The sequence below is a fragment of the Chlorocebus sabaeus genome, chromosome 11, assembly GCF_047675955.1.
Source record: "Chlorocebus sabaeus isolate Y175 chromosome 11, mChlSab1.0.hap1, whole genome shotgun sequence".
Taxonomy (NCBI): Eukaryota; Metazoa; Chordata; class Mammalia; order Primates; family Cercopithecidae; genus Chlorocebus; species Chlorocebus sabaeus.
In genome coordinates, this window is record NC_132914.1 from 65,355,319 (window position 1) to 65,376,784 (window position 21,466).

A 21,466-nucleotide genomic window follows, 5' to 3' on the forward strand; every position below is an offset into this window, starting at 1 on the left:
TGTAAAATCACATGAGGTTGAAAAAGAGGAATAAAAGCAGAATTTGCTTACCCACACATACCCTAATGACCAAACATTGTAAGTAAACTGAATTGGGCAATTGCTATGTTAGTGACTGGTGAAATAGTTCCATTGAATTGATTGGTCCTGTTCTTGCTCCTCCCATGGGGTACACGCCTGGTTGTGTACCCCCAACTCAGGGACAAAATAGTTTGCTTTCCCTTCACTCAGCATACTACACTTTCCCCTGTTCGAAACTTATTCTGCTGCTACTTCTTTGTTTATTTTATGTCATCTGCTCTTCAAAAACAAAGACAACTCTCACTTCACCAGTCTAAGATAAAGGAGAACCACCCACACAACCATGAAACACTACAGTTTATGTGTTTAGCATTTTTTCAAAAAGTGTTCTGTGACACACAATATTGGCTCCTTTTCCCTGCACCTGAAGGCCTAAATTATAGGTCATTCATTTGCTGGGTCTCTATTAGCTCACTAATGGATGCCGATGTCTTAATTTTAAAAAGTTTTCTAGTGGCTTATGCAAAGTCCTCAGGAAACCTGAGTAGCAAATAGGATTAGCATATTTGTAAAGACCCAGAAGTAATGCATTAACATGCTGAGGTGGCATAAGCCCCAATGAATATGTTGATAATTAGTGCTTCTTAGAGAGCAGCTAGATCACCTTCCTAAACACTAATGATGTGCAAATAATCCTTGGTGAATCTGAACATCTGCTAGTGGGTGTCTCCAAGCAGGATGCAATGACAGGAGACAGATTTATCAACATTGCTGTTGGATTCCAGCAAAAACATACTCCAGCCCATAAAACCTTCTATCAGGCATAATCATATTCCTAGCCATAATTTTGCTATTGTTTGCTATCCTCTCTTTTCCTATCTATACTAATTAAAGTCTTGGTGCACCCAAAGCAGTATGTATAAATTACATGAACTGGTAAAAATTTCAGTGTTCATTTGACATGAATCATTAATATCACTTTTTTGTATGGTTAAAGAGCAAGTGCATTTCTTTTTTATTGCCACATCCCCATGGGGCACAGGCAGGGGGCTCTGGAGACCTCACTACAACATCTAAGATAATTCTCCACCTAAAGTACTGAAAAATCATGTTGGACACCAGAAAGCTCTTAGCAACACTCAGTAATTAATTACTGATGTTATTTTCACCTGGAAAGAAATATTCTTGGTAAATCAGAATAAGTTCCTTGAAACTTCATGTAAAATTCATAATTGTGTTAAGGTAATTTTGAGCCACTGTCTGTATATGCCATTCTGTGGGATACACAGAGTATACTTTTGTGAGGTTCCAGGGACATTCTTTCCACTTTGTACTTCTTTTTAAATCACAAGGTAAGATCTTATGAGATGCAAAGATTCATTTGTCTTCCTTCACCAACCTATATTTTTCTCCCTTTCTTTACTACCTGTAAATGAATAAGAAGAGTATCAACTATATTTGTTAAAATGTAAACAGAAAAACAAAACAAAATAATATACTAGTGTTTGGTGAAATAATAACAGATTTTTCCAGCCTGAAATAGAGTTGGTTTCCCAGAATCTTCTGGTGAAAATGGAAGCACATGTCCCTTAGAATAATGCTCTTTGTGTCAGTCTAGGTGATGCATGGGTTACTTTGCTCAAGTAGAAGCTGGTTGACCTCCAGGTAGGGACTCCATTATGGGACATATGATTCTCTCCGTTCCAGCTTTGTGACCCGAGAGCTCCCCAATTTCTCCTCCCCCATCACCTTATTTCCAATTTCCCCTAATATTTTTGGCCAGAGGAGTTCTTGATTAATCTGAGGGTTGGGGTAGAACTTGCTCCTCTAGCTCAGGATGCTTTCTCTTAAATTGTTTGTCTACATCATAAGTCTTTTTTATTTTTTAACATCCTAGGCCTTTGAAAGTGGAGACCTAGTTTTTCTCCATTTTCCATTGTTACATCAGTTCTTGACAACTAGCACAGAATGGCCTATTTCAATGGGAGGGATGGTCCAAGATCAAACAAATACAGAGGAAAAACTGAGTTAAAAATTCAAAACAATCCCACTACAAATTCTTAAGATGAACCACAAAATCCTTCTGAAGGCAGTTTTTGAGAATAAGCACTAACAAGATTTAAATTCATGAAATTAGATCTTAATTGATTATTTACACATCAGAGAAGTTTAAGAAATAGAAAAATCTACATTTCATTATCTCCTAAAATTCATGAATCTGGTGCCCAGAATATTACAAGGCTCCTTCCAGAAACTACGTTAGTGTCATAGCTCACATTTGCATAGAACTTTGCCATTCAAAGTCACAAATATTATGTCATTTGATCCTGAGTTAGTCAAAGTCACATAGCTGGTGAGTGACAGTGTCAGATCTCCAAAACTACTTGGTATTTCTGAAAAGCAATTGCCCTCTAAAAATCATAACCTCAATCAAATAGAGTGTTTATTCAAACGTGAGCACTGATTCATTTGGACTTCTTACAAACCTTTTCACAATTGGTGTATCTTTTCCTATCTAAAGCATATCATCAGGCCCCTACATTTTATTTTCCCAGCTCTCTATGGTTGCAGTCTCAGCCTGCTCAAACCCCTTTTCCCCAGGTCCTGAGCAAATACTGATGATATGGGCAGGATCCATAGCAAGTCATATCAGTTTACATCCACCGCAGTTTAGCAGGGACCTGATGCAACAGAGAAGAGTCTGATGCTGTTTGGCCCTCTCAAGCCCCAGAACTTCCTGCCCCTTCCTCTTCTCAAGCTGTTTCAGTGCATTTGATCAGGTATACTGGTCAGCACCCAGATCCTCATCGCCCTTGTGTCAGTGCTTGCTCAAAAGGACTAGATGCCACCATGGGGACCCCACTCACCAGTGGTGGTCTCGTCTTTTATAGATGGATTCCTCAAAATCACACTCACCACCCCTGTCTCCAAGATTTGGATCACAGTCTAGATGCTCCCACCCTTTCTCCTCAAAACTGCCACACCACAGTCTCTCACCAACCGCCAGGGTGCTCTGCACCTTTGTGAACAAATCCCTGAGGCTAGGTCAGTTTTGCAAGCCCTATGCACCTCAGATCATCGCCCTGATGTTCCTAAGATGTGAGGCCTCACAAAATCTACACTAGAGCCTAAGTAACAGTGCACCATGCCAAAGAAAACACAGTTAAACTAAACATAATCAAGGGATTCTGACTTACTGACTTCTTTTGCAACTTGCTTCCTCTCTCAGTGCTTCTAGAAATGGAAAATTTGTCAGACCCAGAGAAACTAAACAGAACTTGCCAGAATGACGAAGCTAGTGACAATGATTCATTGATTTATTCAACAAAAATCACAATAATAATAATAGGCATTTACAGAGCATTGTCTCTCTTCCAAGCATTTTATATGCATTTTATTTAATCTTTACCAACATTCTTATAAATGAGGCTTGGAGACTATAAATAACATTCCTAAAGTTTAACAGAAACCCAAACAAGTACAGCACGTGCTCACTAGTTACTCATGAGTATAATTTTACACTAACCTATTACACATCCTTGGGGGTGGCTGTAACCAAGATGTCAATGATTCTCTGATGCAACTTTACATCACCACGGGGCAGTATGGCAGGCTTTTTCCCATGGTGCATTTTGCCAGCCACCAGTTGAAGGTAACCTCTGAAGATCTTATCTTAATTGGAAATGAACTAGACCTTGCATGTGGAGAGAGAATTCTACTGGAGAAGGTCCTACTGGTTGGGGCAGACAACTTCATGCTGCTTGGCAAGCCACTCGTCAGAAAGGATCTTGTTTGAGTAGAAGCCACAGTCATTGAAAAGACAGAAATATGGCCAAGAGTCAATATGAGATTTAGGAGAAGGAAAAGCTTCAAGAAGAAATAATTCATTGTGATCCCTCAGACCATCCTCCAGATAAACAGCATTGAGATTGCTCAGTGTTTGTTGTAATCACCGAGTTAATATTTGCGGAAGTATAAAAATAAACTATTGCTTTCCAAGGAAAAAAAGAAGCTTGGGTATGGCCACCCCCAAGGATGTGTAATAGGCTACTGTAAAATTATGCTAATGAGCAACTAGTGAGCATGTGCTGTACTTAACAACTCTTGTTCAGGGTTCAGTTAGACTCAGATCTCTTTAGCTGCAAAACTTTAAGAATGTTATTTGTAGTTTCCAAGCCTCATTGATAAGATTGTTGTGAAGATTAAATAGAATGCATATAAAATGCAGCTCAGATGGTGATGGCACTTTCACCTTTGATCTTTCATCACCATCTGCCCAAAAGAAGCCCCGTCATGGAGCAGCCAGATTCTCATTTTAGGTAAACAGAAAAGGATAAGACACTTCTGGCCTTGTATTTTCTCCCAAAGCACTCGGATGCTGATTACATTATAGAGAAATCAAGATTTCTCAACCCTCTCCAATTCTTTCAATCAATTATCCATTTAGTGTAACTATGTGATAACGTCTAACACATAAAATTATCATGAAAAATATGAAAGCTAATAAACTAAACAAAAAAAGTATTCTTTCTAGTAGCAAGGATTTTGTATGGGGAAGCCTGGCTTTGTGGGAAATGATTTGATAAACTTATACTGGAAACTGAGCCCCAGGGAACGAATTCCATTCCAGTCAAATCTTCAAAGGAAGAGAGGAAGCTACTCTGGATAATAAGAGTGAAGAATCGGAAGTTCCTGGAAGGAAATTCTGGAAAGGAAAAGAAATTGGTACTGTGTAGAGGAAAGAGAAAAATCTCCCCTCTCCATGATGGCGCAGCTGAGGTAGACCTTTGGAAAAAGAAAATCTCTGGAATACTGACAATCGTTCTTCCCTGAAAAACCCTCTGACACCTTCAGAAAGTATTCTGAATTGCTGAGTATTAATGCTTTGGTGTGAGTATGTTATTTTGAGGAGTTAAGCTCTATGTCTTGATAAGAACATATCAAAAATAGACCTCACACATCAACCCAGGAGTCAGAGGTCACAAAAGAGACTGACAAATGGGTCATGGTGAGAACTATGACCACCTGTGTCCACAGAGCTTAACTAGCAGAACTGAAGCTGAAAGCCACCTTGGTCAAAGTGACTTAAATAAACCAGTAAATAATTTCACTGCTTGCTTCAGAAAAGTATTGAAAATCAATTTATCTGAACAAATAGTTTGCTTAACTGGACAAACAACCTCCTTCTCAGGACAACAGATTGCTCCCCTGAGTAAACAGTTATCAAAATATTGCTTATCCGACAAGAATTTCTTGACATATAAGAATGCCTTACATTTCCACTAGACCTAAATCAACATACCACAGATTCCGCAATCTCAGTCTCCCTTTACTGAAAGACTCTTCTCAAACCACTTGATCTCGTAGCCCCAAGCCCTATAAATATCCTTCTGACCTCCTCTGAACCGCTAGGTTCTGAGACCTAGAAAGACTCTGTCAAGGTTTCTCTCCCTTACTGCAGTAGGCTTAATACACAGCTTTGATTGATCAACAGGTGCTTTTTTTTTTTTTCTGGCAAGTCAACAGGGCTTAGTGCTGAGCCTGGCACAGACCACATACTATGATATTAACAATATAAAAATAACAAATAAAGGGCCTAGCAGAGCCTAGCATAATACCAACTACTCAATAAATGAGGCAGCATAAAGCTACTTGCATAACCGTGGCAAGAAAGATGGTAATATCAATAAAATATCAGGTGACAAATAACAGGCCACAAGACATTCTGAGCTCAACTTGAACTTTTCCATCCCAGATGTGATATCAACGTCTCTTCAAGGAGACCTTGGTTTCTTTAGCAAAGAAATCCAAATCTAAGCATAAAAGTACACAACGAATTGTTTTTACCTTAATATTCAGGACAGAACAGAGTGATCTCAAATAAGTGACCCTTGTACTGAAAGTACAATAAGTACCTACCTTTTTTTTAAGTCAATTCCATATTGATATTTCCAATCTAACAAGGTTTCTTTTCTCCTTTCTCACAGATGAGTTTATAATCCATTTTTTTTTTTTTCTAGTTTTGAAGTCCCACAATTACTTACTGTCATTTCAAACAAAAATGAAAATCACAGTATTATCCTTCCTGGAATTGGCTGCCAAGTCAGCTTCCATTCAGACAGTTCATCTTGTCGGCATCGGTCACAATCTTCCTCCCAAAGAACATGAAAGAATGCACAAGTGTAAGTCTTCTAGTGTTCTAGCATCCCAAAAAGAGTCCCATACAATTAGTAAATAACAGCAATGCAAGGAATCAAAAATAATAATAAGTTCTGGGTGTTTGGTCTACATTTTTTGACTAGTTTTTCATTTGTGTAGTATTAATGCCATGAGTTTTGTCTAGGATTTTTTTTTTGCATATGTGCATCCAATTGTTCCAGCAACATTTGTTGAACGATCTATGCTGTCTCCATTGAATTACCTTTACTCTGTCGAAACTCAGTGGGCTATATTTGTGTGAGTCTATTTCTGGGCTCTCTGTTCAGTTCTACTGATTTATATGTCTATTCTTTCACCAATACCATTTTGTACTAATTACTGTGCCTTATAGTAGATTTTCAAGTTAAATAGTATGAGTCCTCCAAATTTGTTCTTCTTCAGTATAAGGTTAGCTATTCTGTTTTTTCCCTTTCCACATAAATTTCAAAATTTGTTGGTATCTACAAAATACTTGCTGGGATTTTGTTGAATCTATAGATTAAGCTAATAAGAAATAACATCTTGTTATGGAATCTTCCGATCCTTGAACATGGAATATTTCTCCATTCACCTAGATCTTCTTTGATGTTTTTCATCAGTGCATTGTAATTTACCACATAGAGGTCATGAACATATTTTAGTTAGATTTATACCTATTCCATGTTTTGAATGCTATTGTAAATGATGTTTTTAACTTCAAATTTTAATTGTTCAGTGCTGGTATATTCAAAGCAATTAACTTTTGTGTATTCACCTTGCACCCTGTCACCTTGCAACACTCAACTATTAGTTCCAAGAACTTTTTGTGAATTCCTTGAGATTTCCTGCATAGACAATTATGTCACTGTGAACAGTTTAATTTCTTCTTTTCCAATCTGTTTACCTTCTGTTTTCTTCTACAAATATGTAGGTTAAATGGAAAAGAATTAAGGTTGAAGATGAAATTAAGTTTGGTAATCACCCGACCTCCAGATGAGGAGATTATCCTGGATTATCTAGGTAAGCCAATATGAAAGCAAAGGTTCTTATAAATGGGTAATATAGGCAGAGAGAGAGAACCAGAGAGATGGCAGCATGAGAAGGACTCAGCTGACAAGGAGGAAGCAGACTGTGAGCCAAGTAATGCAGGCAGCCTCTAGAAATTAAAAAAGATAAGGAAACAGATTCTCTTCTTAGCGCCTCCAGAAGGAACACAGAGTTTCCCTACACCTTAATTTTAGTCACTGAGACTGATTTTGCACTTATGACATCCAGAACTGGAAAATAACAAATTTGTGTTGTTTAAGCTACCAAGTTTGTGAATTTGTTACGACAGCAATGGGAAACTAATATACATATCTTCTGAAAATAAGCTTGTTGTAATTTTTTGTTCTTCCACAGGTAAAGTGGGTTTTTTTTTCCTTTGACTCTTTCAAGATTTTCTCTTTGTTTTTCTGCCATTTGAATATAATATTCTGTCTTAGACCATTTTGTGCTGCTATTACAGAATACCTGAGACTGAGTAATCTATAATGAGCAGACATTAATTTGTCTTACAGTTCTGGAGGCTGGGAAATCTAAGGCCAAGGGGGTGCACCTGGTGAAGACCTTCTTGCTGCATCACAACACGGCAAAAGGCATCACATGGATGAGAGCGAGTAATAGAGCTTGAGAGAGAAAGGTTCAGAGGAGCAGGAGGAGAAGGAGGCTGAATTTATTCTAAAAGGAAACCCACTCAGGATAAGTAACCCATTCTCAATAATGACATTAATCCATTCATGAGGGCACAGCCCTCACGACCTAATCACCTCCTGAAGGTCCCATGTCTCAGCACTGTTGTGTTGGGGATTAGTTTACAACACCTGAACTTCTTACAAATCATAGCATATTCTTAGGGGTAGTTTTACGGCAATTTGTTCTGCTCAGTATTCTTTGAGGATCTATTGTTATGCTACATATTTTGAAATTGCCAAAAAGAAAAAATTTAAAAACATATTGCCCCCTTCCCAGTTCTTAGATATTCTTTTCTGTGTGTGTTGTTCTATTCTGTTTGTTTGCTTGTTCTTCATTTTTTCTCTCTGCATTTTAGTTTGGGAAATTTCTATTTACCTATCTTCAAGCTCACTGATTCTCTTCAAGCTCACTGAATCTCTTCAAGCTCACTGATATGTTGTGTTTACTATTGAGCCTATCAAAGACAATCTTCATTTCTGTCACAGTGTTTTTTATTTATGGTATTTCCATTTGATTCTTTTCTTAGACTTTCCATCTCTCTACTGACATTACCCATCTGTTCTTGCATGTTGTCTACCTTTTTCTCTTAACATATTAATTTTAGCTATTTTAAATTTCTCACCTGGTAATCTCAAACTCTATGTCATATCCAAGTCTGGTTTTGACATTCGCTTTATCACTTCCGGCTGTTTACTCTCACCTTTCCGTGTGCCAGAGGCTTCAAGTTCTCTGGCATTCTTGCCTTTGTTTCCCATCTTTACTTTGTGCTTCCGTAACTACTCCTTGTTAGAGACAGTCTGTGCCTTGCAGCTCTTTCACCTGTGATCCACTGTTATTACTGGAGCCCTGTGGTATGTAGTAAAGTATGGGGAAAGGGACGTGTTTTATAATCTTTAAATCTCAGCATTTTAGTGGGCCTGTGTTTCAGGACTGTGATCTTCACAAGTGTTTCATCTTGTATAGCTTTAGGTGAAAAAGGACAACTAGAAGGGACTCAAGTTAGAGGAACATCCTTCTCTCACAGCCCTCTCACAGGAGTCTGGTAAAGCCTTTCCCCCTGGAGAGCAGACCTTTGTTTCTGGACACACTTCACAAGGATTACTCATCCCCTCCCCCTGCCAGAGCCACAGGGATATCTTTCTCAGAACTTCACCATGAGAACTTGGTGGGATTCCTGTGGGTACCCTCATGAAAACATGGAGGACCCGTCACAGTTCAACCCCCAGGTGTATCTCACTCCCATGCTAGTCCACACTCAGCCTCCAGCAACTCATCAAAATTACCATTTAAGTGTTTTAACAAGTTAATTACTTCAGTGGATTCAGGTCCAAGTAAGCAGGTCTTGGCTGTGAATTTCTGGATTTGCCTACTCTCCAGATTTTGTTGTGGCAGATTGTCTTGCAAATTCCATTCTATGATGGAACTGAAAAAAAAAAAAAATCACCGATTGTTTGTCCAGCTTTTCCTTGTTTTGAAGGCTGGAGTAACAACTTCCAGGCTCTGTATATGTTGGAGCTAAAATTGGAAGTCTCTCATGATGGTTTTTTTTTCTTTTCCTTTTTTTTCTGAGATGGAGTCTCTGTCACCCAGGCTGGAGTGCAGTGGCACAATCTCAGCTCATCGCAACCTCCGCCTCACAGGTTCAAGCGATTCTCCTGCCTCAGCCTCCTGAGTAGCTGGAACTACAGGCACGTGCCACCATGTCCAAGTAATTTTTGTATTTTTACTAGAGACCAGGTTTCACCGTGTTGACCAGAATGGTCTTGATCTCTTCACCTCTGGTGATTCACCTGCCTCAGCCTCCCAAAGTGCTGGGATTATAGGCGTGAGCCACTGCACCTAGCCCACGATGGTTTTTTTCATCCCAAGCAGCATGGTATCTGAGGCCTCAGTTGGAAAATTCAAATGCTTGGAGCTACAGTCATCTAAGGGCTTGCTCACACGCATCTGATGATTTGTGCTGATGTTGAGCGGAGGCCTCACTGGAACTCTTGGCCAGAATATGCACACATGGTTTTCCCCATGCAGCCTCAACATCTCGACATGATGTTGGGTTCTGAGGGCAAAAGTCTTGAGATGGAAAGAAACCAGATAGAGAGACTGTACCCTAGACTTCAAAGGATGTGACTGCATTTCCATTTCACTTCACTGGTAAGCAAAGTCAAGCCCCTTCCCAATATTTAGGAGAGTAACACACCCTCATCTTTAAGTTGGATTACAAGAAGTCACATTACAAGAAGAGCATGGGGATGGGGTGACTATATAGATGTGATTACTTTTGGAAATTTCACCTTGTTTCAAGTTAAATATGGGGAATTCTGAGTTATCAAGAATTTTAGACCTCACCAGCCTATGACTCTGAAATAATCTCACAGTGACTTTTTCATATTTATATTTTGAAAAAATATTGCAGGCTGAACCCCTGCAAATCCTAGCACTTTGGGAGGCTAAGGTGGATGAATCACTTGAGCCCAGGAGTTCAAGACCAGCCTGGGCAACATGGTCAAACCACGTCTCTACAAAAAGTACAAAAATAAAAAATCAGCTGAGCATGGTGGTGCATGCCTGTGGTCCCAGCTACTTGGGAGGCTGAGGCAGGAGGATGGCTTGAGCCCAGGAAGCGGAGGTTGCAGTGAGCCATGATTGTGCCAACTGCACTCTAGCCTGGGTGACACTCTAGCCTGGGTGTCTTAAAAGAAAGAAAGAAATTGCAAACTTACAGAAGAGTTGGAAAAGCTTTATATTTCCTGAATCATCTCAGAGTAAGTGGCTATCCTGATGCACCTTCACCTCTGAATACATTAGTGTGCATTATCTACCCACAAAGACATGTCCTGCTTAACCATGATACAAACCTCAAAATCAGGAAGTTTAAATTGATATATCACTACTCTCTCATCTTCAGACCTCATTCAAGTTCACAAGTTGTTCTAAAAATGATTTCTACTGCATAAGTATTCAGTTTAGAAACTTGCATTGCATTTAGCTATCATGTCTCTATAATTCATTTCAGAACAAAACTGTTCTTCAGTCCTTAGTCTTTCCTTAACTTATACAACTTTGATACTTTGAAGATTACAGACAAGATATTTTGTAAATTGCTTCTTAGTTTGCATTTGTATGTTTTCTCACGACTAGAATAGGTTATGCATCTTTCACAGAGATATCACAAAAGGTATGCTGTGTTCGTTTCCTTGCATCCTATCAGGTAGGACACCCTTTTCATTTATCTCATTACTAAGGATGTTCACTTTTATTCCTTGATTAAGATGGCATCTGCTAAGCTTCTCTACTATAAAATTACTCCTTTCCAATTTGTAATTAATAAATATTTTATAGGGAGATATTTTGCAATGATGTGGCTATACTATTCCTCATCAAACTTTCGGTGTGTTCATTTATATCAATATATACTCCTGGTTTCCTATTATATTCAAACGGTCATAGTACGTCACTATCACTATTTATTTTGATGCTCAAATTTTCTCATATTTGACCAGTGGGAGTCCCTTCAAGCTGGTTTCTGTGCCTTTTAACATGTTTCCATCATCCTCTGAATACTTCTTTTGTTCTAGCACACCATGTACTTTCACTAACCCTGCTCTGGGATCAGCCAGTTCTCCAAGGAGTTCTGGTTCCTTCTAGCAAAGAATGGTATTTAGAAGTCAAGGTATGGGTGATCAGTGTTCTCACTGTTATTGAGATGTTAACTACTCTCAGGCCCCCTCAATGGACAGAGTTAGGGTGAATTAATATTTCTATCTATTATTTATTTCTGTATCTACCTCTATATATTGAAGAGCATAAGGTAGTACTGACACATCTAATTCTAATTCAGTATCATAGGGTTTATTCTAATTTTCTCCTTTTCTGTACTGTAGCTTCCTTCAATAGTGAGGAAGACTGGCTCCCATTATCTTTAATATAATTACTTAATTAATTTCCCATCTGCACTAATATGTCTTCCCCTATGCAGATGCCATTCTTACTTCACTCTAACACCCATGCTGGGCCATCCCAGGACACAGATGTCCTCCTCACCTTGCCTGGACTCTGACAGCCTACTCCAGGCCTTTCTTTCACATAGGCACCTCCTTGCTAGGCTAAGGTTCAGAGGACCCATGTCATGTCAGGCTGCCAACCTATAGTAGACTGCATAATGGACCCCCAAAGATGTCCACATCCTAGTCCCCTGAATCTGGGACTGTTGCTTTATATGGCATACACACACACACACAAATTCTCAGATGTGGTTAAGTTAAAAATCTTAAGAAGGAGATAATATCCTGAATTATTCAAGTGATCTTAATGTAATCACGAGGGTCCTTATAAGAGGAAATAGGGAATATCAGACTCAGAGAGAATGAGAGAGGCTGGAAGACACTGTTCTGCTGGCTTTTGAAAATGAAGAGGCCACTAGCTAAGGAATGAGAGTGGCCTCCAGCAGTTGGAAAAGTCAAGGAAACGGAGTCTCCAGAAGGAACAAGCCCTGCCGATGCCTTGATTTCAGCCCATTGAGCTTAGTTTTGGAATTCTGCCCTCCATTATGATAAGATAATAAACATGTGGGGTTTTTTTTTCAGCAACTAAGTTTGTTGTCACTTATTACCAAAGCAATAGGACACTAATATGCTCACTCACCTCTTCAAGGACCTTCTCCTCATTCTGCTCAGGTTCTGCTACCTTCCACATCAGGTTTCCTCCCTTCACACTGTGCCTGGAATTTGGCTGCCCATCGTGGGCAATTACAGATGTCTACCTTACTCTGATGCACTTAATTGATTTAGAATAATATTGTTCAAATGGGAAGAGAGGAAGAGAAAAATGAAGAGAACAGGATAAGAAAGAACAGGAAAATCCATTGACATTTCATGTTCAAATTTTAATTGCCAAAAATTGCCCTACCAGCAAGGGTATGCCAGCAATTTCTGAAAGTCACTAAGGGTGGGACATCATAGGATAAGGGCTCTCACACTGCAAGCCCAGGCTGCTGCCCCAGCTGCTTACAAAATTAGGGAGATACCTGCCCCTGCTAGCATTGGGAGAGGAAGCTTCCCCCAAGGTCTCTTAGTCTAAAGCATGGTCCATCCCTCCTACAAGCTCCATCACACTTCTGAAACTAGGTGTGTTCATAAGAGAAGAAACATACAACATAGGGAATAATTGACAACCACTGCATAGGCCAGTCTCAACTCAAGTTCTCTTAAAGGATCTTCTCCCTGTCTCATTCCCTGCTATCATCACAACACCTAATACAGTTTGTATCTCTTCATGTCTCACAGTCTGGGCCAAACTGAGACCAACCTCAGTGAGAGGGAATGTTTTATCCAGCCCTAGACTAAAATTCATCTCCTGGGGCTTCATTCCACATGGTATGATTAATCACTTCTCAAGATGATTGATGGTGGGAATTTCCAATCCCTTCCCCAGAAGTATGGTCTGGAAATACAGTCCAGGCAAGACAGTTTCACAGTAGCCCTCCATCTGTTTATACATCAAAGTCTGCATCAGAGAATCTTAATACGAACAAGAGTGGAGACACCAGTCGCAGATCATATTAGCTGTAGTTGTGCCAAAAATAACCCAATTTACTTTCAGTCTTGCTTCATCAAAGATTCAAAAGTTTCAGAATCAGATCTCACCCACTGTCACTTAATTGCCCAATAATCAAAATAATGACCCCTGATTGTTGTCGAAGACTCAAATGATCCTTTGTGTGATCTATTTCACATAATCCTACTGTTGCTGTTGGAGGGTTATGTGAAATTGTTGAGAAGGAAGCCCCAGATGCCTAACCCTCTCTATCCTTGACATTCACAATCTTGCCACCACTGTATGTTCCATAGTCGATAGAACTAATCTCATTATATCCATTATCTTGTTTATGTCGGTGATCATAAGAAGTCTCAGACTCACAACACATCCCTATGCACTTTCCCTTTTATGACCGCCTCTCTTATTTTGTCTCACTGGGTCTTCTGGAATTTACAGCCCAGAACTAACCAAATCCTTCATATCCTCAACTTCCTCCTTCTCAAAAGATAAACTGGCCCTCCCCTAAGGACATTGCTTCCCCTGAATTCGTCTCAAGTGTGGCTGGTTTTCTCTTTCATCTTCTGGGCGCAGCACACTGGTCTGCTGATTCTTCTACCATTCCAGGAAAATCTCCTCTGCAGAGCCTTTGCAAGGATATACCTTTTGCCTGGAATTCAAATAGCTACCTCTCTTATTTCTTACAAGTGCTTCCTCAAATGGCATCTCCTCAATGAAGCCACATATAATTACTCTTTTAAACCTCTAGCCCTCCCACCCTGCCTCACATAGGATTCCTAATTTCCCTGTCCTGCTCTCCTTTAACTATTTTTCCATGACACCAATCACCTTAGAGAATGTCATGCAATAGACTTACATATTATGCATTTTGTTCATTGTTTATCTGTCCCTTGCTTAATTTCAAATTCCCCAGGGGCAGGGATCCTTGGCTGTTTTGCTTGAGTAAGGTATCTCAAGGATCTACAACAGCACCAGGCACATAGTAGGTACTCCAATAAATATTTCTTGAGTGAAAGTATCAATTCGTACCACAATATTATGAGGAACACACAATTATTTTTCCGACAATAAAGCTGAAACTTAGACAATATACATAAAGTATTAAAGGTCACACTACTTGTAATGGAATAACTTGGATTCCAATTCAAGCCTTCCCCCTAGAGCTTACACCCACTACTCCACACCCAGTGGTGTTTGCCAGCATTGGATGAGGGAGAGGAAGATTCTGAAATGAAGGAGGGAATAGGAAGGTGGAGAAGGGGCTAGAAATAAATCTCTGTGTGCCAAGCTGAGCAGTTTAAACTACATTCCATAGCAGAACCTCTGAATTGAATAGTGACATAATTAAATCTGTATCTTAGAAAGATAATTCAAAGAGCTGCCAACTGGAAAAGTGAAAGCCAACAAAATGCTAGTGGAAACACCACATTTAATGGAACCAAATGTAACTCTAAAATTTCCACAGCTAAGGACTCCCCTCCCTACTAATTCATTAATAGGTAGTTCTTTCACTCCAGTTCTCACTTAGAAAAAGTCCGACACAGCATAAATAGTTGTGAACTTACACTTTATTCATATATATTAGATATTGATAATCTTAACAAATGAGTTACTTTCCATTTGGGTACAGTCACAGTTGTCAACAATATTTGGAAGCACCAGGCATGAAATCTCTTGAGATGCTATGTTTTCATCAGGGTCACCTGACACATTCAAGTTCTGTCTGACATACCATTAAAGCAGTGGCTCAGAATGCAGGCAAGTTTTCAAACAGGCAGTAACTGGATAGTATCACTTCACATATAAGTGTTCATTATATCATCAAGTGAAATAAACACACAACCCACAGGATCTTGCTTAGGTTGGCTGCCTAGGTGGCCCCTGAGATAAAACCTTGTAATCACATAGCCTCGCCTAATTAGTCAGAAAACAAATGATTAAGTGAAACAGTCACAGGATATAGGAATTATAAATAATACATATATTAATAGATATTCATTTTCATTACACAAAAGTTGCTATTATAAATACTTATTTGATTGATGAGTCTAAAAATATATTCCCCATATAAATAATGTTAAATATTAATAAATAGATTTAGATTTAAAATTCAAATAGTGCAGGCAGGACAACCATTATTGGGATGCTCTTCGACCTCGAAACATCTGACTCCTTTTTCGCTTCCCTATTTTAGCTGCTGGTGACAGTTCAGCCATCACTTGGATGAGTTCATGTACTGCTTTGCGTTGGACATTCAAGTCAGTTACCTATTGGGAAAGAAAAGAGCAAAATTAATTTCAGGCATAGAAGCCATCAGGATATTCTGTTAATGGCATGATGGTCAGTGAAAATAAAACTATTCCTTTAAAAAAATGGACCATATTACCTTAATACACAATATTTACTTCTTCAGCAGTTGAGGCTAAAAATTACAATTACATTCCTAGTTGTGCAATGATGTGGTGGAGTACATCACATATCTTTAAATCTACTCCTATAGAATTCTTGAAACCATATAGTGAAAAGACCCCTGGTGTGGAGTCAATGTAAAAAGGTGGATCTGAATCTCATGCGTGCAATAATTCTGACCTTGAGCCAGCTACCTAACCTTTCGGAGCCTCTATTTTCTCATCTAAAGGAAGAGAAGACTGTTTCTATGACCTCTCTATCATCAATCTTTCTATGACCTCTCTATCATCAATCTACCAATTATATCACTTTATACTTTAGTCTCTCCTGTATGTATCAAACGAGTAACTATAGGTCAATGATTCTCACTGTTGTGCGTAGCAGATTAACCTGGAAACCTAATAAAGACCTCAGAGATCCAGGGGCATGAATTGGAAGGACTGTACCCTGTGCATTCACTAAGCTCCCCAGGTGATTCTGACATCCACCTAAGTTTGAGAACCACTGATCTAGGTTAAGTACCCTAGAAAACATCAAATCCAAAACAAGTGAAAACTGTAATTTTTAATTTCTCCCAGATTAAGTCAGTCTCTCAATTTCCATAATAGGTTTTAAAATAACCACCAATCATATTTACATATGGCTTACTGATATATAAAGTTTAAAATTAGGAATTGCAACAACTTTTCCAGTACCCTACCTTCTAGGCTAGCAAACTGAACTACTTGCATTTCCTCACTCTAACCAATAGGGCCATTTAGGTGATTTCATTCTTCATAAAATGTGGACCAGACCATTTACTTTCCTCTTGACTCTGCCATTATGTTTTTTCTAATCTTGGGAACACTATGGCTACCTCGCCACATTTCTGAGGATGGCTGGGGGATTACAGGCTACAGGGCTAATTATGAAAGGGCATAACATACCTCAGCTTAGCAACTGAGCCAAAGAGAACAATAATTAATAGAGCTCACTCAAGATTGCCCATCAAGAAACAGAGGTTTGTAGCTTCCAGAAGGAAGAAACCCACAGATTTTTTTTCCACTTTTTTAAGGCCCAGTTACTGCAGAGTAGAAAAAGTTTTCTACAAGCTGTGTGTTTGCAAGTGACAGATTTTACTTTCCAGTGTTCAAATCATCACCAAGAAACTAAGAGACTTATCCAGGACTGAAGAGTAAGCCAGGGGCACCACTGGGTTAGGGGCAAGTGCTGAGTGTCTAGTTTCTAACCAAAGGAGACCTGTTGCCATGTCTCTCCTTTCAGTTTCTGGGGGTTCACATAAGAGGAATGAGAGGCAGGCCCGGCAATAGTGAAAGCTGAGCACAAATCCTAAGAGCACAAATGCCAGCTTGAGCTCTCATTTGTGCCCATTTATATCAAAGCCAATCCCAAAGGAATCTAGAGGTCTTTGTCTTCTAGATAAAGTTTTGAAAAACGTGTTTTGTCTTTATGCCTCAATGTTATCTTTCTGTTTATAGAAGGCATAATTTAAAGATAATTTAAAGATACAAGTTCATGAGGTATGACTTAGGAGTCTAAGGAGTTCTCCAGCTGAGATATTCTGAAAGTTGATAGAGACTTGATAGAACAATGTTTTCATAAGGTATAAATTCTACCTATTTTTCCCTAAAAACAAACAGCAACCATTCTTGCTTCTAATTAGGCAGTACAATCTGATAGGTTGGCTAGAGACTTGCAGTGGGGTGCACTGGTCCCTACTCAAAGGCTGTAGCTTTCTTCTATCTCATTCTCATTTTCTATTCTTGGCATTGTAGAGTTTTGGAGCAAAGAATGTCATCAAACTTATGCAGTGAACCTAACAGTTTCCTTTTAAGATGAGGGCACTGAGCCCCAGCCAGCCATGTGATTCATCACAGTTCCCTGGTGGCTGAGATGGGAGGAGAACACACATCTTCTCAGCTCCTCCCACTGCTCTTTCCATTAAGACAGACAGCCTCTCATTCAAAGTAAGAGAATTTCCATCATATGAGCAAAGGACAATGAGAGAATTGCTTCTCAGTACTCCCCACTACTTCCTCACCTACTTCCTCTTCATTGGATTTGTCAATTCACCTGTCTTTACACAGTAGTTACAATGCCAGCATTTTTCTACATTACATACTTCAGTGATTCCCATACTGGCTTTGCAAAGTCATCCAAACACAAATAGAATTAGTAAGAGTTTCAGCTACGGGTTGAGTTCATAGCTTTAGCAACTGTTAAATAGCTAATGTCTACTTTCTGGAGAACAAATGCTTTGCAAGACCTTCCGCAATGAAACCAAAGAAAGAATTTAAAGAGCCTCACCGAATAATTGGTCAGCTTTTCAAAGTCATCCCGTTTCTTTTTGTTGCTATTGAAAAACTTGACATTAATGTCTTCCTTGATGGTCTCCACACTCTTTTGGATCCTCTGGTCATCTTTGAAGTTTTTAAAAAGTTTGAAGTAAAAGGAGACAATTTGGCTCTGCATTATTTTTCTGTCACTCTCCTTGGAAGGAAAGAACACAAACAGAGGATGATGTGTATTTATCCATCAGAAAGCAAGCAACAGGAAAATTAGCCAAATGGGAATATTCAGCTTACCTCTTTCCAATTCCTCAAGATGTCTAAGAAAAGAGTTCCATTATCTGCTACATCTGGATCACCTGCATTCTGGAAAAAAAAAAAAGGGGGGTTTACAATTAGCCCATAAATTGTCTTAAAAATATATTTCAAGTTTCATTGAACTCAGATGTGACAATATTCACTGATTTCCTTTTCAGTTCTTCTGCTTAGTTCTAACAATAAGTATTCACAAAATGTTTATGTGAGATATAGCCAAAGACTATTATGCTCTTTTAGCTTTTTTATTTTCCAATATAACCATTGCATTGCAATGTCACAAAGGAGTTCAACAAAGCTGATGATACTCCAAGGGTCTCAAAAACTATAGTAGGCTAAAGAAAGTATTTTCAAGCTAGGCTAAAAAATACAAAACAAAAAACAGCAAAGCCACCCCACTATAAAATACTGCCCCCCAATGGTACAGGTTTCTATTACATCTACTATGCCTTCCTGTAGTGTATTACGTCAACTTTAAAAGATAGTTCCAAACGTGTGCGTGTGTGTGTGTGTGTGTGTGTGTATGTGTGTGTGTGTGGTCTGATTTTGTGTTGTAGGAATAAAATCAATTGTGAATGTCTGAATATTAGTATGATAGCTATAATTATAATAACTAAGTTTTAAATAAATAATGAAATATTTAAAATGTAAAAACTTTTCATTAACCATCAACAAAATTTTAAAAGAAACTCAAAAAACTCACTTAAAATTTTTAAACATTCCATAGCCAGAATCATAATTCCTACAAAATCCCAGTGAGCAACTAAGTTCAGGAATAATTCACAAGTAATATAGATAGAGCAGCAGAATGTTGAAATAACTTTTTGGAGAAAATCACCTATCAGTGATTTTTTAAGCCAAAACTTTAAGGACCTTTTTTACTTTAATTTGTAAACGTTTCCTATTAACTTTTGAATGCTAATCTTGACCTTAGAGTCTGAGAAGTCAAAAACTAATAGCCAATCATTTTTTTCAACATGCATACTCCTTGACTTATCACATCTGAATGAGTTCTCACCACAAAATTATTAACATCATTATGCTTCATATCCATATTATGCCCATCTTTTGGAAGATTCATAAATCCCTTTTAAGTCTCTATACAAACTGAGCAGAAAGTTAGAACAATATCTAGATTATGTAGTCAAGAAACTCATCCAGTCAATAATTAACAAAATAAAACCAGTTCTCAAAATGACTGCGTACGAGAGGACAGTCTATCAGAGATGCTACAGCAAGTCAATATTCAGTCATTTTCAACCACAAAAAAGTACTGTTAAAAAGCCATACTTACAAAATATTTCTTAAGGTTTTCTGCTTCTTTTACATATGGGTCCTGGCAGTAACAGCCAAGAGAACCCAAAACAATGCAGAGCTGAAAAGCCAAGATATAACTTGTATATTTCATCGTTTCAGAGAGAGTTAAGCCAAAGAAGTTGAAATCAGAAGTTCTTGTATCAAGTTGATCGGGTCCAAAGGGCTTAACTGATCTTTCTCTTCTAATAGCTGATCTTCAGATGATCAGAACAATGTGCTGCACCTCCTTTGGCTGCTGGTATTTATACCTAATTGAAGTCTCCTCAGGATTACGTATTTTCACAAGTTTTTTAAGATGAGATGGTGACAGATAGGCAGGGATGCTAGTTTGTATTAATAACTAAGGTTTTGTGGCATTTGGGTGTTGTAGTTAGAGTTTCCTTTAGACTCCTTGGGTCCTTTGACGATGAGACAGACCCATTATGCCCACCTGTGCCATTCTGGTGGGATTCTTTGAAGGCACTTTTACTTCACACCATTCAAGGACTGGAAATTTTTTCGCACCTCCCCCCTTCACCCTGGTAAAATGTTGACTCCTCATTCACAAAGTACATTGATCATTTGCTTGTGGTTGGGAACAAGTGAAAAAGGAAATTCTAGGGCCTCTCAAACCTTTACAAAGGGGGAGCCTTTTAAAATTTTTCTTGCAAATGACCAGAAAGCAAGGAAAGAATGTGGTTGAAAGACCAATTTGGTGAGGAAGTCCTTCATCAGAGTTGGTTAGTAAAATATCTACCACAAGTTTCAAATTGCTCTAGATCAGCCCTGCCCAGTAGAAATATAATACAAGCCACACAGGTAAATTTAAATGATCTAGTAGCCTCATTAATAAAAGTTTCTTAAAAAGGTAAATATAATTTCCAAATACATTGTATTTAAACCAATATATCCCAAATATTACTTCGGTATGCATCAGTATACTACATTATTAATAAGGTATTTGACATTCTTTTTGTCATATTAAATCCTTGAAATACAGTGTACAGAATATTCCCATGGGGAGGGCCAGGCACAGTGGCTCACACCTGTAATCCCAGCACTTTGGGAGGTCAAGGTGGGTGGATCACAAGGTCAGGAGTTCGAGACCAGCCTGGCCAATATGGTGAAACCCCGTCTGTACTAAAAATACAAAGAATTAGCCGAGCATGGTGGTGCATGCCTGTAATCTCAGCTACTAGGGAGGCTGAGGCAGGAGAATTGGTTGAACCCAGGAGGTGGAGGTTGCAGTGAGCCGAGATCATGCCACTATGCTCCAGTCTAGGTGACATAGTGAGACTCCATCTCAAAAAAAAAAAAAAAAGAAATACAGTCTATATTTTATACCTACAGTGCATCTCAATTTGGTCTAGTCATATTTCAAATGTTTAATGGCCACATATTGCTAGGTGCTACTATATTGGACAGCATAGCTCTAAACAATTTATTGTTCCAAATAATCAGTATTAACAGAGAATCTTTTTAACTTTTTATTTCTTTGTCTTTCAGATACAAAAAAAAATAGGATTATTTCTCCTCCTTTGTAATTTATTTATGAAGTACAACACTTTGGGATGGCACAAAAAGTCCTCCACTCTTTGGTTCCAACCCACCTTGCATTTCTACCTGCACTGTGTACATAACAGCATTGCGATTATGGGGGCAAACTTGATTCC

The 21,466-nt window shown here is 38.7% G+C and overlaps 1 protein-coding gene and 1 pseudogene across 1 annotated transcript; one reads left to right on the top strand and one right to left on the bottom strand.

Annotated features, from left to right (window-relative positions):
* The first annotated feature begins 3,486 nt into the window (after positions 1-3,486).
* On the top strand, positions 3,487-3,970 carry LOC119623868 (large ribosomal subunit protein bL21m pseudogene; annotated as a pseudogene).
* Positions 3,971-15,554: 11,584 nt separating this feature from the next.
* On the bottom strand, positions 15,555-20,030 carry IFNG (interferon gamma). The gene is made up of 4 exons (XM_008003945.3): positions 19,792-20,030; positions 18,480-18,548; positions 18,202-18,384; positions 15,555-15,752 (listed from the first exon to the last, which is right to left on the bottom strand). The coding sequence occupies exons 1-4, from the start codon at positions 19,903-19,905 to the stop codon at positions 15,621-15,623; spliced, it is 498 nt and encodes a 165-aa protein (XP_008002136.1). The 5' UTR covers positions 19,906-20,030; the 3' UTR covers positions 15,555-15,620.
* Between the last annotated feature and the right edge of the window lie 1,436 nt (positions 20,031-21,466).

Coding starts and splice junctions, on each gene's coding strand:
- IFNG (XM_008003945.3), bottom strand. CDS start 19,905: ATGAAATATACAAGTTATATCTTGGCTTTTCAGCTCTGCATTGTTTTG. Junction 18,549..19,791: donor AAAACCTTAAGAAATATTTT/GTAAGTATGGCT, acceptor TTTTTTTTCCAG/AATGCAGGTGATCCAGATGT. Junction 18,385..18,479: donor TCTTGAGGAATTGGAAAGAG/GTAAGCTGAATA, acceptor TTTCCTTCCAAG/GAGAGTGACAGAAAAATAAT.